General features: G+C 35.9%; 2 protein-coding genes and 1 long non-coding RNA gene across 3 annotated transcripts in view; all 3 read left to right on the forward strand.

Moving 5' to 3' along the window:
• LOC309665139 overlaps positions 1-17841 on the forward strand; it is a 324111-nt gene that overhangs the window by 205538 nt on the left and 100732 nt on the right. The gene's annotated exons all lie outside the window — the stretch shown is intronic.
• OPN3 (opsin 3) overlaps positions 1-17841 on the forward strand; it is a gene marked incomplete at its 5' end in the record, with an annotated part of 60442 nt that overhangs the window by 3000 nt on the left and 39601 nt on the right.
• CHML (CHM like Rab escort protein) lies at positions 1462-8302 on the forward strand. The gene has a single exon (XM_082470377.1). The coding sequence runs from the start codon at positions 1797-1799 to the stop codon at positions 3750-3752; it is 1956 nt and encodes a 651-aa protein (XP_082326503.1). The 5' UTR covers positions 1462-1796; the 3' UTR covers positions 3753-8302.

A 17841-nucleotide genomic window follows, 5' to 3' on the forward strand; every position in this document is an offset into this window, starting at 1 on the left:
TTCCTCTGCACACCCTGCTGGAAGAAAGCAGAATAAGTAACTCAAACATACTCACATACTTATGTGAGTAGGCCTGGCAGCCACTTCATTCTGTGCTCAGTTCCTTGTTTCTGAGGGAATTTGAAAGCAAGTGGAATCCCTGATATTCTTGAGGCAGAGGCGTTGACTAGACAGGACTATTAAGATTGCCATCTCAAACTGAGCAGTCAGTTCAGTGAATTAGTCAGTTTAATCTAAGTTCCAATTGAACGGCTTGTTATACAGATGTCTAGGATAATTAGTCATCTTAGCCTAGGCGGACCCAATATGCACTGATCTAGGTTTCAGTAAGTATAGTGGCAGGAAAAATCAGAGCTCAAGAGACTCACTCTTACTGTGCAATGATGAATGACAGAAAGGCCACCTAGCATGTGGTGTGTGTAATGCTTTAGCCTGAAGACTTCCAGGTGAGTATGCCTTTCAACTCTTTGGCTGTTGCATCTCTGGCCACACCTACCACCACATGGGTGTTCTGCACATGGAGTATAATCAGGATGATGCTGGACAGGAGAGACTTTCTTCACTACCACCTCCTACCCCTTCAAAAACAAGAACAACAAGCAACATGTTAATCTTGGCAGAGGGTGTTTGGACAGCCCTTTATCTTGGAAGACAGAGATTCAGGGTCTCAGAGCTAGAGTCACGCAAAATGCAAGTCACCCTATGTTGACTTGGGTTTTAGAAATAGGTGTTATTTTATGTTAAGATATTTTAACATATGGACCCAGGACTTTTCCTTTTTAACTTATACCTAAAAAACACACCTGTGCGTATGTACATTCATATAAGGATTTCTTATAAATACATTTTCCCTTCAGTAGACCGATTCTTTCATATACCTTAATATTTTAAAATGCTAGTTGTATTATTGAATTAATCCTTTTTTAATAATCTGAGTAGCTAATTCAGTTGAAATAGTCTCATGTTGCTCCCATAAGATTCTAAGGGTAGGTGGGACATGGAAAAATCTTCTATTCATCTGTCCTAGAAGCATCCACAGACTGTATTGCCACAGAAATATGCATAATCATGACAGTGTGCACATTGTATATAGTCTGTTTCCATAAACACAGTGGAGCCACATGTTACTTGCAATTTAATCTCACAGTTGTATATCATATATTCAGATATTTAAAAGCAAAAATTATAGAATTATATTATGTTAATTCTTCTTTATTTTTGTGGGATGTTATTATATCCATTCTTCATTGTTGAATTGCCTGATTTGGAGGAGTCTATATCTTTTGTTCATTTTCAGGAAATTAGAAAACATGTGAGAAAGCATTTAATGACTTGCTTTAATAGAGGCGCATGTCCTAAAAACAGGTTGGGCTCCATTGGATTGTAATTGCTGTTGCATGAAATTACTTTTCTCTTAATATTATTTACAGTTGTATTCTTTCTTGAATTTTCTTCTTTCAGAGAAGAGTTCCAGTCACAAATGCATATGTGATGCATTTTGACATTCACTGCTAAGATGAAATGCAGAAGTGAACACCACACACTCGTTTTAGTATTCTCAGATATGATTAGATGTACTTTATCATGTTTTTATGCTACTGACCTATAAGAAAAAATACTAAAAAAGGGTAGCAGTTAAACACATAAGACCTGCAACTTCAGTACGTCTGGGATGATCTGGAATATCACAAGGAGAGATTTTATTACAGAATATTCACACCTTATCTGAGCCCTCAGCCTAGGTTCATACACATTTCCTTCATTAGAAGTTGTCACCAGACACTTTACCTCCCAGGATGGACAACAGTCTCCCAACAGAGTTTGATGTGGTTGTAATAGGGACGGGTTTGCCTGAATCCATCCTTGCAGCTGCATGTTCCAGAAGTGGTCAGAGGGTTCTGCATCTTGATTCAAGAAGTTACTATGGAGGAAACTGGGCTAGTTTCAGCTTTTCGGGATTGCTCTCCTGGTTGAAGGAATATCAGCAAAACAGTGACATTGGGGAAGAAAGTACTGCTGCATGGCAAGACATGATCCATGAAACAGAAGAAGGCATCACTCTTCGCAAGAAGGATGAAACCATTCAACACACAGAAGTTTTTTGTTATGCCAGTCAGGATATAGATGACAATATTGAAGAGATTGATGATCTGCAGAAGAATCCTTCCTGGGTAGCATCTAGTACCCTCATTAAACCTCTGGATTCTGCATGCTTGTCTGAAGAAACACACTCATTATATGTTTCTAGCTGTGAAGTGCCTGCAAAAGGCACTCCAGAAAACAGTGGAGAAGTAACTGATACAGCAGAAACCTTGGTGAAAGAAGAATATTGTGGATATAAAACTTATAAACACAGAGTTTCAGATGGTGCTAAAGACGAAATCAAACCTATATTGGAAGACAACAGTGATCCGCCAAAGAGAAACAGGATTACTTACTCTCAAATAGTTGAAGAAGGCAGGAGGTTTAATATTGATTTGGTATCAAAGCTGCTTTATTCCCAAGGACTGTTAATTGATCTTTTAATCAAATCAAATGTTAGTCGTTATGCAGAATTTAAAAATGTCACTAGGATTCTTGCATTTCGAGAAGGAAAAGTAGAGCAGGTGCCTTGCTCCAGAGCAGATGTCTTTAATAGCAAAGAGCTCACTATGGTTGAAAAGAGGATGTTAATGAAATTTCTTACATTTTGTTTAGACTACGAACAATATCCTGATGAATACCAAGCTTTCACGCAATGCTCATTTTCAGAGTACTTGAAAACCAAAAAATTAACCCCCAGCCTCCAACATTTTGTACTACACTCAATTGCAATGATGTCAGAGTCATCTTGCACAACAATAGAAGGCCTTAAAGCAACAAAAAACTTTCTTCAGTGTCTTGGAAGGTTTGGCAACACTCCCTTTTTATTTCCCTTGTATGGCCAAGGAGAAATTCCCCAGTGTTTCTGCAGGATGTGTGCAGTTTTTGGTGGAATATATTGTCTTCGCCATAAAGTACAATGCCTTGTAGTTGACAAAGAATCAGGAAGATGTAAAGCAATTATAGATCACCTTGGTCAAAGAATAAATGCTAAATATTTCATTGTGGAGGATAGTTACCTTTCTGAGGAAACATGCTCAAACGTGCGGTACGAGCAGATCTCCAGGGCAGTGCTCATTACGGATCAGTCTATACTAAAGACAGATTCAGATCAGCAGATTTCCATTTTGATAGTACCTCCAGTGGAACCAGGAGCATGTGCTGTTCGAGTCACTGAATTGTGTTCTTCAACCATGACGTGCATGAAAGACACCTGTCTGGTACATCTGACCTGTTCATCTTCCAAAACAGCAAGAGAAGACTTAGAATCAGTGGTGAAGAAATTATTCACCCCATATGCTGAAACAGAAATAGACAAGGAAGAACTTGCAAAGCCAAGACTCTTGTGGGCTCTTTATTTTAACATGAGAGATTCCTCAGGAGTCAGCAGAAGCTCATATAATGGCTTACCTTCCAATGTTTATGTCTGCACTGGGCCTGACTGTGGACTAGGAAATGAACACGCAGTCAAGCAAGCTGAAACACTCTTCAAGGAGATCTTTCCAAGTGAAGAATTCTGCCCCCCACCTCCAAATCCAGAAGACGTTTTCTTTGATGGTGATGATAAGCAACCAGAGCCTCTTGGAGCCAATACTATAATAATAGCCCAACTAGAATCCTCTGAGGGAAGCAAAAACCTAGAAAGCTCAGAGAAGCACCTTCAAAATTAGAAAAAAGCAAACTGGAAATGCTACTTTGGGCCTTCATCCAGTATCAGAATATTCTCATTTAAAGGACAGTTTCCTAAATGAGTAATTAGAAGTGGTTATTTGATGAATGCCATGCAGATGTTGTCTATAATTCTCTTTGTGACTTTCAGTTATTGGATGTATTTGTTAACCTATCAATAACTGATTTATTGGTTATTGGACTTCTTTTTGTTTCAGAATGGGCTCCATGAGCCAGAATCTTAAACAGGGTTAGCTTTATTTTAGTACTGGGTATGAGGGTTCCATATTAGCCATGGTGTTTAAAGGAAGATGGTATTGTGTCTGCTGATCTTCAGATTTTATTATTGTCTACAGAACAATAACATCTAAAGAATATTTTAATTACTTTTGTAGCTATTACAGTTGCTACCACCTCTGAATAGTGAAACACACACAGAGGAAATTATGTGGGTCTTTTGTTTATAATAAACATAATGTATCAAGTATGATCCTTTATTTGTTAAGGTGATGTTTACAATACATCTTGCAGTTTAATTCTCCTACTTGACCCTTGTAACCAATGAGTCAGTGATGCCACCACAGTCTTATACATTGCAAAAAGAGTCAGTTCATTTAGTAGTTGAAGAGCTCATTCTTGGGAAGTTCAGTCCAAAGAAAATCTAGGGGGAAAGATTAGTTCTGGTTTAATACTTCAGAAAATTTCTCCAGAGCACTCCTCTGGCACCTAAAAGAAAAGAACTTCTAAGTAACTCAGGCTAAAGAAAAAATAAATTGCTTCAGGAAAAGATATTTCAGAATGCTTGTTCTGAAATTGCTAAGGAGAAACTGAGTGAAGCATTTTTAACCTGGGATTACAAATGGTTTTTAAAATCCATCTGTAAATAGATTTCCCAAGGTTTCTCAGTGAAAGTGAGGCATACAGTCTTGTTGGCTCCACCACTTTAATTAGTAACACTACAATTGATAGGAGTGAATCAAAGGAGGGTTACCATGTCCCTTTGGTTGTGTCCCACCCCACAAATAATGAGGTAAATGCCTTCATAATCAACTCCTGCCTCTTAGCTGTTATCTAGAGGATAGAAAACATTTTTCTCCAGAATTACCAGAAGTCATAAAGCTGGTTATACTCTAGCAGCAGAAGCTTGTGGAGCTGTCAGAAGAAATAAACTTCCTTCCCTTTAGGTCACTGTTTCCATTCCTCAGACAGAATGATAATCCTATAGGAAGGATTTAGGAAGGGATAGGAAAGGATATAGGAAACCCTTTTAATTACAGTTTTTGTCCTGGAACAGAGCATTTGCTATGTGCTAGGCACTTATTGTGCTCTCTAATTACAGTTTCTCAACAACCCTGTGAAGCAGATATTATTGAATACATTTTCAAAGAGGAAATAAAGACTTAATAATTCTCTCTGAGTCTGGTTGGTGGAAGAGCCAACATTGGAATCCAGGCTTTCATGATTTCAAAATCTTTCAACTGATGTTAACTGTTAGAAGAGTGTAGATACTGTAGGAGAAGGAAAAGATGCTCATGAAAACCAGTCTAGCATTGCTAGTGAATCAAAGTAGACAGACATCTCTTGGCTTATTACTGAGTCAGAAATATGAAAATAAAGATTGATTAAAAATAAATATGGCTTAGAGCTATGAATCTCATTGAAGCAGAATTTGTCTAAGTTTTAACAAAATCATACTTTTTAATGTATCTTTTGATTATTGTGTTATAAAAAGTAATGTTACTAGGCCAAAATATGCTTTGAATAGTCTTTTGTTGATCTTCTATATGTGAGGAAAACGAAACAAGAAAGATTTAAGTAATTTTCAGCTTACTGAAGTAGAGAAGTCATGAATTGGTATTAATATATATGTTTTGAATCTAGCAGATCTATTATTGGGTGGATTCTAAGGCTTAAACTTATCAAAACAACTGAAATGTCTGAAATAGACCTAAAAATTAGTTATTAAAATGTAAAAGAATTTAAGATGTTAAGTGAAATGGAGGTGAAGGTAATCCAGACCTACTGAAAAAATTTTAATTTCCATATCATGAATATTTTTATTCATAAGAATTTGAGAAGGGTAATGAGAAGTTGCAAAAAATTATAGAACCAAAGATAATGGAAACAGGAAAATGTTAGATGAGATAAAATAAGGGTTTTAAAAACTAAGAAAATGAATATATTGGTTTCCTTACTTGAATGCAAATAAATTGGAAATGAAAAGTTATTACCAATAAAAAGCATTTTAAAAATTAGAGGATGTTATAACCTAGTATAATTTTCTGACAAGTTGGAATTTTACCCTTATGGGCTTATTGGTGAGCTTTTTCAAATGTTCAAAGTATAAATAATATCTGTGTATCAAAAGATGATATAATATTTGCATTTTGAGGTTAATATTGCCTCAATGCTAGGAGTCAAACATTTTGAAAAGGGTCTCATTCTGAGCAAATGCAAAATATTAGCAAGTGATACACAACATAAAAATAATTATTTACTGTGACTCAGGATTATAAGGTTGGTGTTCAACAGAATAACCATTAAATCAATATCAACAGAACAAAATAGTAAAAATGCAAAGTATTAACTACAGGTAACTTTAAAAATATTAATAAAATTCATCATTTTTTATTTAATTATCTCTGGTAATGATTTTTTTGGTTTCTCATTGTGATAAGTAATTACTTAAAACCAAGAACTAACATCATTCCTATTAGGAAAACATATAGGAAACATTTCTCAAGCAGAAGTTAAATAATCTTGGCACTACTTTTATTTATATAAGGTTGAAAAAGCTCGTCATTGTAATAAATCATTAATAAGCGTTCGTAAGTGAGAAAGATAAGGAAAGCACAAATATTTTCTATTGACATGGCTTTTAAACTAGTGAAACCTGTAGTATCATAAACATGCTGACAATAAAAGACTAATTCAGGAAGTTGCAGGATATATAACTTTTTTAAATTAATCTTATTTCTAGATTCAAACAGTGACAAACTACAACTTAAAGTGTTTGGGTATTAACATATACAAGCCATTTAAAGAAAGTTATACAACTATATTGAGATAAGGAAGATGCTTATGTAGAAGCAGGTTATAGGAACTGCATCCTAGTATAATGAAAAGGGAGTAAATAGGAAATCTGAAAACCAAAATTAGAGTCCTCACTTTACTACTTACAAGTTGTGTAATCTTGGGAAAATCATGCCTACTTTCCATTTCACCATCTATAAAATAGAAATAATGCTTTGCAGAATTATTATGAGGATTAAATTAATGTAAAAGAAATTATGTCCAAAGGACTGGCAATAGGGTGAAGTTAGTATGTAGATTTACTACATTTCCACTTGACGTTCCAACTGGATGCTTTATATAATTTGACAGAATTGTGATAAATAATTTAGGAAAATAAGCAAGGATATGTCTTTTTAACTTAGGGGGAAAAAGGGAGTTTCACCCTTCAGATCGTTAAAACATATGCTGTTAAGCATCTTTTCTAAATACACTATGGTAGTGAGTAGAAAGTTTAAGACTAATAAACTAATTGGAAAGAAATATATAATAACTGCTGGTGGAAAGATTAGCTGGATGTCAGTATAAAAAAAGAAATTAGATCCACTTCACACATAACAGTTTCAGTTTGTTCCAGATTAAGATCTTCAGTATAAAGGTAAAAATAAAAAGACTACAATTCTCATCCCAATAATTTTGCAAAGGAAACTTTATGGCGAAGAAAAATAGTGACAAGATAGATGAGATCAACTAAGAAAAATGAAAAAAGTATACTAAATAGGAAGAAGACAAAAGAAGAAATGGGGTAAAAGCCACTTGCATTACACAAGGATAAAGTACTCAATATTTTTTAAAAGGTGAGTGCAAATCCATAGGACTTTGTGCTCTTTACTAGGCAAGTTTATGAAAGAATTGAGTTCAAACGAGAAGATAGAAATAAAATGGTATTCAGATTTACTAATGTTAAAAATGCAAACTAGAGCAACTTTGACTTAGTTCATGCAATTATATTAGCAAAAAATTTTTAATTGCATGTATCCTCATACCAGTAGCATTATTATATTAATGTAGTTTTTTTGAAGAACTATTTAGAAGAATATAATAAGAACTCTATAACCAATCTGTCTTTTGATAGCTCTAACTCACTCTGAGTAGCATATGCCCAGGAAAATATTTTAAAAGAAAAAAAAAGTCTATTTGTATAAAGATATTTCTAGTGATTGCATTCATTTGAGTTTTAAAAAAAGCCCAGTAATTGGGAACTGGATAAGTAAATTTTCATGTTTTGCTATTGCTATCATAGACTGTTATATAGCCATTAAATAGTATTGATATATGTAAAACCATATGGGAAAATGTTTAAATGAGACTTAAAGTGTTAAAACATAAATTATTTACTGATTGTATTTGTGTAAAAATTTAGGTCTATATATTGGAAAGAATCAGAAGAGAACATTGTAATTAATTTAACATTAAGAGGTTCTTTTTTCTATAAAATACTGATGTGTGAAATAAATAAAAGATTAATTGGTAAAATGGTTTACTGAATTGGTGAGAAAATTATTGATTTCTAAACTTCTAAATTTCTCCTTTAAATTAAAAAATTATTTAAATGTTAGTGTCAAAAGATAATCTCCAAAAACATGGACAGAAAGTTTTCCGACTCTTGGTGGGAAGGAATTCTTGGTCAAGATGAATTTTGTATCTTTTCTCAGTTGCCCAACATTAAGAAATAAGGTATATTGTGACGATAGGTAGGTAGGTAGGTAGGTAGATAGATAGATAATTTTTTAAATGGGAATCTCAGAGCCAGAGGTAGAAATAATAGAAATGATATTAATGCATTCCAGGACATCAGCATGAAGACATTATATACTAAAGTATGGCCCCTAATCCAAGAACATACTGCATTTTGGAATCTTGGAGGCCAGGGAAATGAAGGTTGGGTTTGGATTGGTAGAAGTGGCCAAGCCTGGGTCTGAGGAGTGCTTTCAGGGAGATAGGTGTTAAGGACAGATCTCAGGGGACTGAGGATGCTGGCAGACCCTTTCTTGTCAGTCTGAGACATCCAAATCAAGGTGATTTAATTCAACAAACATCAGTTGAACATCAACTGTGGGTTATGAATTTGCATTATTCTAGGGATTAGAAGTAGAAATATAAATGACAGATCCTCTAGAGGATGTATGTTTTATTTTATCTTTATGAGAACTTAAGGTGTTTTCTATCCATCATACTCCACATCATAACCACCTCCTTTCCCCCCACCGCCCCCCACCAAAACAAAGAAAAAATTAAAAAGAGAAATCTGACTTGTGGTGCATGACATTCCTTTAAAGGAGTACCAAGACCTTTTATTATGCAGTTGTAAACAAGTAGCTTAATAAAAGTTAAAAGGTAGATCAGTTAATACTTTCTGAAATCTATTTCAGCTAACATTCAGTTAATTAAGAAGTTTCTGACATTAATTGCAAGCTTTCTGTCTTGCCTGTGGGAAGGAGTGAAGAGAAGGTACAAGAGATTGAGTCCCAGAAGCCCAAAGCGTTGAGAGCTCAAGGAATAAAAGTATAAAGAAATCAAAATGAGAGAAGCAGATCATAAAGTTTCAAAACAAAAAATTCTAATTAGGATTAGATTAGGTTTACCTACCTTTGTCTTGGCAGGACAGATAGAAGTCATGCTTTTATTGCGTTGAGGTAGTTGCTTCCTCTTTGAAGATTTATACATTTTTATTTCAGTATTTTTACTCTCATAAAGAGGCATTGTTTCCAGTATAGTTCTTACCCTTTTAACCAACAACCAAATGTATTCACATTTCTAAAGCAGGGGACACAATACCTCCAGCTTTATGTAAGCCATGAACAAAGATGCTGAGTGATTCAACTGAAAGAGTTTGACTCTAACATGAATATTTTGACGGCAGTTCTGCTACAGCATTTGTAGGATTTTTTCTCCTGACAACTACATTTTTTTCTTTATGAACCTCAGGACAACTACATAAGGTAAGAAAGGGCAGGTATTTATATCCATTTTACAGATAAGACTTGGAGAAATTAAGTGATTTGCCTGGACTCCTAGTAAGTATTCAGATCCATTCATTAGAATTGAAATGTAACTTCTGCCTTACCTTCATCTCAAGATGATTATTTATTGCATGTAAGAGTGCACAGCACATAAATCACTATTTTAAAAGTGGTTGCTTCTAGAATTTGAGAGTACTTTTTTTTTTCAACAAATAAATCATCCTATAAATTAAAATTTGTATAGTTCAAGTGGGCTGACTAGAATTGGAAGAAGGAGAAGGGAGTTTAAGCTCACACCTGAAGTCAAAGCAAACTTTCTCCTGGTTTTTATGTCAAGAGCTTCATTTCTATAATACAGTATTTTTATTAGTTCCTGTTGATGTCCTATAATTTTGACATTTGCTTGTTGCTAAATATATATTTAACCCTTAATACACTCTGAACAACATGAATAAAGGTATAGACATCATCAGAGGAAAAGGAATGACTTTGGATTCGGAGGTGCAGGGTTGACAAAGTGTAGTAGGAAGATAAATACCTGTTTGTAGTTCAATCAGAAGGAAATACATATTTAGGCATTTTATAAGTTTTAAAGAAAAAGGAATCCTAGGGGATACCAGTGCAGTAGGATTAAGGCCAATTCTTTTGATTATAGGTCATATAATTAAAGCCCTTGAGCACCCAGTTTCTGTTTGAGACTTTTATTTGTTCATTTATTTATTCATCTCATTTAAAAATAACAAACATTATGAATCAGTATGGGTAAGTTAATTTTACTTCATGATAAGTTAATTTCATGATATGTGTAATTTATAGTTAAAGTTTTTGTACCAATTTCAGTATTCTTATTGCCCATTATAAAGAAGAAATTTGGGGGAATGGGCTGCTGAGGAAGAGCAGGGAATCTTGTTTTTAGGCAATTAACAGTTATTAAGTTCCTAAAATGTTTTAAGTGAAGTATTAAAGAGAAATGAGCTGTATGTCCTTCTGTTCCTTTAACAATTCCATTTTATGACTGCATATAACATTATTTGTAATGCCCTCTGTTGTTGAAACATAAATACCAACCAGGTGTTTACTAAAAGGAAAAAGCCAAAGACAAGAACTGCACTGGAAATAGTTTGTCATGAGATTGTAATGTCCTTTAAAACAAAGTCTGTGTGTGCTGTACCTCTGTATTCCCTACAGTGTCTTGCACTTCATAGGCATCCAAAAAAAGATTTGCTAAATGGAAGACGAACTAGCAGTTTCTAGCACCCTTTTTCTTCCTTCTAGGTTCCAACTGAGGAACAGTACAGAGGAACAATCTGGGAAAATGTATCAGAATTATAGTGCTGGGTCTTTGTATTATTACTACGGTAATTAGTTTTAGGATAAACCTATGTGAGTGAATGAAACTACTTAAAAATAGGGAACATTTAAATCTATGAAATGTTTCATCTAATCATTTTACCAATTTTCTCCCATCAAGGCAGTGGTTCTCAAACCAGTGTGATTTTGCCCTTCAGGGGACATCTGACAATGTCTGGAGACATTTTTGGTTGTCAAAATGGGAATGGGCTGCTGCTGACATCTAGTGGGTAGAGGGCAGGAGTTCTGCTAAACATCCTATGATGCACAAGACAGCCTCCCCACAAGAAAGAATTATCCAGCCCAAAATGTCCATAGTGCCAAGTTGGAGAAACTGCATTAGAGTAAAAGTTTTGAATATTTATAATGAATCTGCTTTCTTTTATGCTCCCCACTTTTACCTTTCTTCCTCAACATCTTCTGACTCCCTCAGTGCTTCTTCAACAGGGTCACTGTTGGTAGAAACTGCTGTCTGCTGCTTCCTTACATAACACCTCCCCACTCCTTTATCTCCTTCCCCTCACAAATTAACAATGGCTTCCTTTTGAAGGTTTATGATAAACTTCAAAACAAAATTCAGAGATTTAGTGAATATTTCTCATCCTGCCCCAATTGTCAGGTACAGACTAGAGATTTTGTGGGGTTTTAAAAAAATCGTTCATCTCATTCAGAAATACAATAACTCTGCAAAGCAGTTATAGAAATGAAACTATGATATTTTTATATTGTTTTGTTTTAGTGTTTTTTTGTCATATTCTCTTATTATCTTTTTAGGTATCTTTCTATACACTGCAAACAACTACCTCAAAATCAATGTAAAAATATTTTGACATACTTTTTTTGAGAGGGGTATTATTTACTTGACAAGCTATGGGCAAACTAATCAAATTACATGTATATGACAATATCCTATGAGTTTCAGAGAAGCCAATACAAGACTAAATAAACCATCCATAATTGAATTATATTCACATTTACACTCACTAATTGTTCACCAAGCAATGAAATAGTGCAGTAGCTTGACATTTTATAGACGGGGATTAACTAGAAAATACCTATAAAATGGAATGAGTAAGGGAATGAGTCAGTATCCTTAATGCAGATAAGAATCTTAAGTAGATTACTCCGCAAAGTGAAACATAGGATTTGATACAATGCAACATTTATTGAGCACTGTGCCTCAGTTTCTGTGCTAGAGTCTGGGAATACGGAGAATAATTGTACATAACACTGAGCACTTACCGTATGCCAAACACTGCTCTGAGTGCTTGCTGTATTTACCTTATTTAATCCTCATAACAGCCCAATTGGGTAGGTGCACTTATTATGCCCATTTTGCAGATGGGGAAACTGCAAAGAAAAACTTGACCAAGATAACACAGCTGGTATGTGGTAGAATCAGGCTTCAAACCCAGGCAGTCTGACTCTATAACCTACATGCTATGATTGAAGTGTGGTGTAGTTTCTTCAGAGAGATGTCATATTAATTCCAGTAACAAGTAATTACTTATGTGCCAGGAACTGTCCTGATTTCTTTATATATATATAAAATCTCAATTTTTAAAATAACCCTGTGAGGTAGGTATGTTTCAATGTGTAGATGAGAAATAAGACTCAGTAACTTTCCCAAAGTTATAAAATTGGTAATTAGTAGAACTCCCAACCCATTGGGGCTGACATTGGTGCACAATTAACCACTATATTAACCAGGCTGTGATCATTTCTGTGATATAGGTATAAATAAACTTTAATGGATGCACAGAGAAGTTATTTTAAGTCTAGCTAGGGAAATCTGGGAAGGCTTCATGAAAGAAAAGGCCTGGGCCCTGAAGGTTGAAATGAACTTCTACAGACTGCTATGAAGAACAACATTCCATATATGGACAACAGCAGAAACAAAGGTATGGGGTCATCCAGGACAGCTGTCTGATGGCTAGAGCATGGAGTGCACTGAACTAGAGTGGAGAGGTGGGACATGTGGGATAGGGTCCAGAATATCAGTGTCATAAAGACCATGAAACTTCTATTCAGTGGATAGTGAGGAGCTCTTGAAGGTTTTTCTAGATCAGGCTTATGTTTAAAAAGGTTAGTCTGGTGCAGTGAGGAGGGAGACCGGAAAGAAAGTGCAGAGACTGGATGCAAATGAGTGGTAATGAGAAAAAATATGGTAAGGCTTGGGTGGGCTGGGAGATGGAAATGAAACAGGCAGAGAAAAATTTGGAGATAGAAACCTAGAAAATGACTGTATGTTATGGATAAGGTAGAGAAAGGATTGAAAATGATTAAAACTTCACCTTAGGTACTTGAATGAGTGTAATAGGTTTTAACCAAGATTGGGAACAGGTTTTGAAGAAAAGCAAATGGGTTTGGTTCTGGTCATACAAGGTGATCAGGAGATGGTTCTGGAAGGTCTCAGAGGGTTGTACGCTAAAGAGTTTTGACTTTGTCCTAGTGTAGCCCCACTTAATGTATTCAACAAGGAAATGGGTTGTATTTGGATGTATAACCCTGGTGTCTGTGTGGAGGACAAATCCAAGAGAGGCAAGAATGTAGAAAGGAGACCAGATAGAAGGCTATTAAAATGGTTTGTCAAGAGATGATGAGGGTCTGAATTGGGACAATAGTACTTAAGACAAAGGAAAGATTTGAGAACTACTGAGGAGATTAAATCAGCCTGAGTTAGTGATTGAATGTGAGTGCCACAAGAAAGGAAGAGAAATCAGGAAACAACAGAGAAAGAGCTAGTAGATAGAGACCTGTTATGAATGCAAATATGGTACCCTGCCCGTTTTGATGCAATAACTGACCCCCTGGATTGTCCTGGATTAGGAAAATTCCCTTCTAGGATTCCTAGATATACACTCTTTTTTTCCTCCGGGAGTTGTTAAGCCTCAAGGATATGAATCAGAGGTTGCCAGTACCTTGATTACCAGAGAGTCTGTCTGAGACTTAGGCCAAATAGAGAGCAACCAAACCAGTGATGGGAGGAGAGAGACACAGCCCTGATGACATATTTCAGGTCCCTAACTTATGTGGCTCACATTATATTTCTACTGGAAATACAAAACTGGCATAGAAATAGGAGATGATGTAGGAGAGGGGTTATAGAAGCCAAGGGGAATTTCAAAAAGAGCCTGTTCTAAACTGTTGATATTGGAAATGTTTTCGCAATTGATTGATTTATCAGTTGATGAAATTATAGAGCAATGGTTTTAAACTGAAGAGTTCTTATGATTCAAATGGGAATGTCTTTAAAATACAGATTACCAGGTACCACTCTTGCATTCTGGGTCAGTGAGTATACAGAGGGCAATTGCAGTTGATTGTTGCATGGGTGGTGGGTTGTCATGCATTATGTCATAAGTAAGAGGTAATAAAGCAAGTATTTGATGGTATGGTAGTGGGTATTTAGTTTATCTTCTGGTGGGTATTTTAGAGAGTTGTACTGAAAGCACTAAAATTTTATACACCTTCTCACCTAACAATTTTATTGCCAAGAATTTATCCTAAGGAGGTAATCATGGATGTTTGTAAATATATAGCTAATGGATTGTAATATCCATGGCTAACACTGATTAAAAGTGTACAATATGCCAGGTACTGTTATAACTGCTTTATGCATATTAATTTACTCAAGCTTCATCCCGACTCTGCAAGGTAATTAGATAATATACTATTACCCCATTTTATAGTTAAATAAATTAATGTACCAGTAGATTAACTTTTTCAAGGTCACATAAAAGTGGAGGATATGGAACCTGAACTTAGTGCCCTATGTTATACTGTCTCTCTTCACAGCACTGTTAGAAGAGTGAAAAATTGCAAATAATCCAAAGATCCAGTGTGACATCTGAGGGAGCACTTGTTCCAGAAATCAACATACCACTGAGCAAATCATTCAGGACCCAGACCCTGGAAACATGCTTCACCTCCTCCTGACCCCCCAAAAGATGATCAGAACAAACCCTGTCATACCTCACATCCCTGCTGAGGTCAATCTTTGCCAAAAGGGAAAGCTCTTCATCGGCCATGACTGCACTCTCTTGATATGGTGCAGTCCTGAGCTGCACCATATTATTTATTTCTTGATAAATTATGATTATTTCTTGATATGGTGCAGTCCTGAGCTCCCACCATGTGTGCTCAGAGCCTCCTCTCACAAGCAGTAAACTCTCCTATATCTTCAACATCTTCTCAACATTTTCTTTACCTCCTTTCTTTCCTTTAACCCTGGCTGCCCCCAAGGACCCTGATTTCCCACCTCCAGGCAGAAGCTGTTTTTTTCTCAGATGGTGAGCTGAAGTTTCAACAACAGACCATGAGAGAAACTGAAATAGAGTTTAGCACTCACAGTCCTGGAGGAAGGACATGGCACACCTCAAGGGGTCACACAGGGAGGTAAAGGCAGAGTGCAGAAAAAAAGAGGCAGGACCTGGGATGCATTACGGTCCATGGGTTGAGTGCTTTGGGGTTGGTGGACTAAAGATGGATTGGTCAATTCAAGCCAAAAATAACAGGGTTTTGTTAAGTTCCACAGGGGCTTATCTAAGGGGTACATAGCAGGAAGGCCCTGGGAAGCAGGTGATAGTCAGGGCTGTTGGGGAGTCATATCAGGAACTTAAGTTTGCTTGTGACTCTGCGGGCTGCTATCAGGGGCATGTGCTTGAATGAGGGGTTAGTGTTAGTTTAAAGTCCTCCAGGCCTCTTGGCCAAATAAAATAGATGCCAGGCAGCAATACCATGGAGTAGCTTAGCTAAACTCTCAATACACTGCATATACCCCAGAACCACGTAGTTAAGTAAATGCCCCATTGAGTATCACTTCTGCTTCCAAAGCATTACTCCCTTCTTCTATAAAACTCCGCTCCATCAACACTCACCCCACAGTGAGGTCACAAACTTGAACTCATGCTATCACAAGATGTGCAGGGCATGTAAAGCTTATATGGCTCTTGCCTCTCTCATTTGCAGTCTTCCTTCTCCCTCCTGGATAATTCCCATCAGTTTACAGTCTAGCCACTACCTCCAATTGTCCCTTGACTCATGGTTGTCCCTTTCTATTCTTTGTTTAAAGAGCCTATCTTCTGAATGTCTGCTACTTGCTACCTCCATATCTCCAATGAAATTTTTTGTTTTGTAAATTATTTAAAAGCTTTTAAATATAGGAAAGTGCAAAGGATAATATAATACATGTCTATGTACCACCCAAAGTGAGCAGAGGTTAATATTTCTATATTTATTTTAATCTATCTTTAAAGAATTGAAATATTACAGATAAAATTCACATCTATGTGTTTCCTCTCTCTAGTTGATTCTACCTCTTCCCTTCCAGAGGTCACTGCAGACATGAATTTAATGTGAATCCAAACAATGCTTCGACCCTTTTGCTCATGATATATTTACCCATTTCCCCCTTTTGATGGATGTTGGGTTAGTTCCTATAATATGATAAACAATGCCTCAAAGTATATCCTTGTGTATATCTCTTCCTATCCAATGTACAAGAGTTTCTCTAGGGCTGTGCTGTCCGATATGGTAACCACCAGCCACATGCCTCTTGGGCACTAGATATGTAGCTAGTCTACATTGAGATGTAAAATGCACACTGTATTTTAAAGACTTAGTATCAAAAAAATTATATAAAATATTTCACTCATAATTTTATGTTTATTACAAGTTGAAATAATATTTTAAAGATGTTAGGTTAAATAAAATATATTATTAAAATTAATCTATCTGTTTCTTTTTACCTTTTAAAATGTGTCTACTAGAAAAATTTAAATAACATATATGGCTCACGTTACATTTCTACTGAACAGTACTACTCTGGAGTATATAAGTAAACCTAGAATTCTTGGGCCTGGTAAATGCTGGATAAGTTTTCAAATTGATTTTTTCAGTATCCTCAGTCTCACTCCTTTATATAAAGCCCTTCCATTTCCCCCAGTCTTGGTGATCTTTCCTCTCTCTGAGCTCCTACAGCACTTAGGTTTGTATGTCTCATTTGATAGTTCAAATACAAATTTTGTATTTTGGTTTGTCTTTGTATGTTGCCTTTTCCCTTTTACATCAGGGGTCCCTGTATCTTGGGACTTTGCTTCCCCAGCATTAAGCTCAGGACCCTACATGTTAGAGCCACTTAAATACTTCAGGAAGGTTTAGAGAGTCCTGTTGTGGTCTACTTTTAAGTTGTGATTTGTCCTGGATCAGTTTTATCTTATTTACCTAGAATATGCCTTAAGTTTCTTGTGCATCCAGGCTTCACTTTGCTCTCCATAATATGAGAAAATTCCTTAGGAAGTAACATTAGTCTTCAGGCTGATGAAACTGCTGATATCTCCCCAACAAGCTTCTCACTTACTAGTGGGTTCTGGAGTTTGGATAACTAGGCCAGGGAGAACCTCACATGTACAAGGCCAATAAAGCTCCCTATTCAAATGACATCACCTTCAGACATTTTCTGACATGCTGCACCTGGTTCAATAAAACATGGCATTATGATAGCTAATTGGAATATAAGAAGCAGCAGAATTGCAAAAGACAAGGGAATAGGTAGAGAAGAATAAAACTAGAAATGAGTAAAATATTATGAATATTAGATCTGTTGATATAAACTTGACAAGGTTCCCCTTCCTCAGAGCTGGAGCTTTGTGCATGACATAGCCTTTGGTTTCCCTGTGGAATACTGTTTTGTGAAATGTTAATT

The sequence above is a fragment of the Balaenoptera physalus genome, assembly GCF_965194825.1.
Source record: "Balaenoptera physalus genome assembly, chromosome: 1".
Classification (NCBI taxonomy): domain Eukaryota; kingdom Metazoa; phylum Chordata; class Mammalia; order Artiodactyla; family Balaenopteridae; genus Balaenoptera; species Balaenoptera physalus.

Excerpts from the sequence above, each read along its gene's own strand:
- CHML (XM_082470377.1), top strand. The coding sequence starts at position 1,797 with ATGGACAACAGTCTCCCAACAGAGTTTGATGTGGTTGTAATAGGGACG.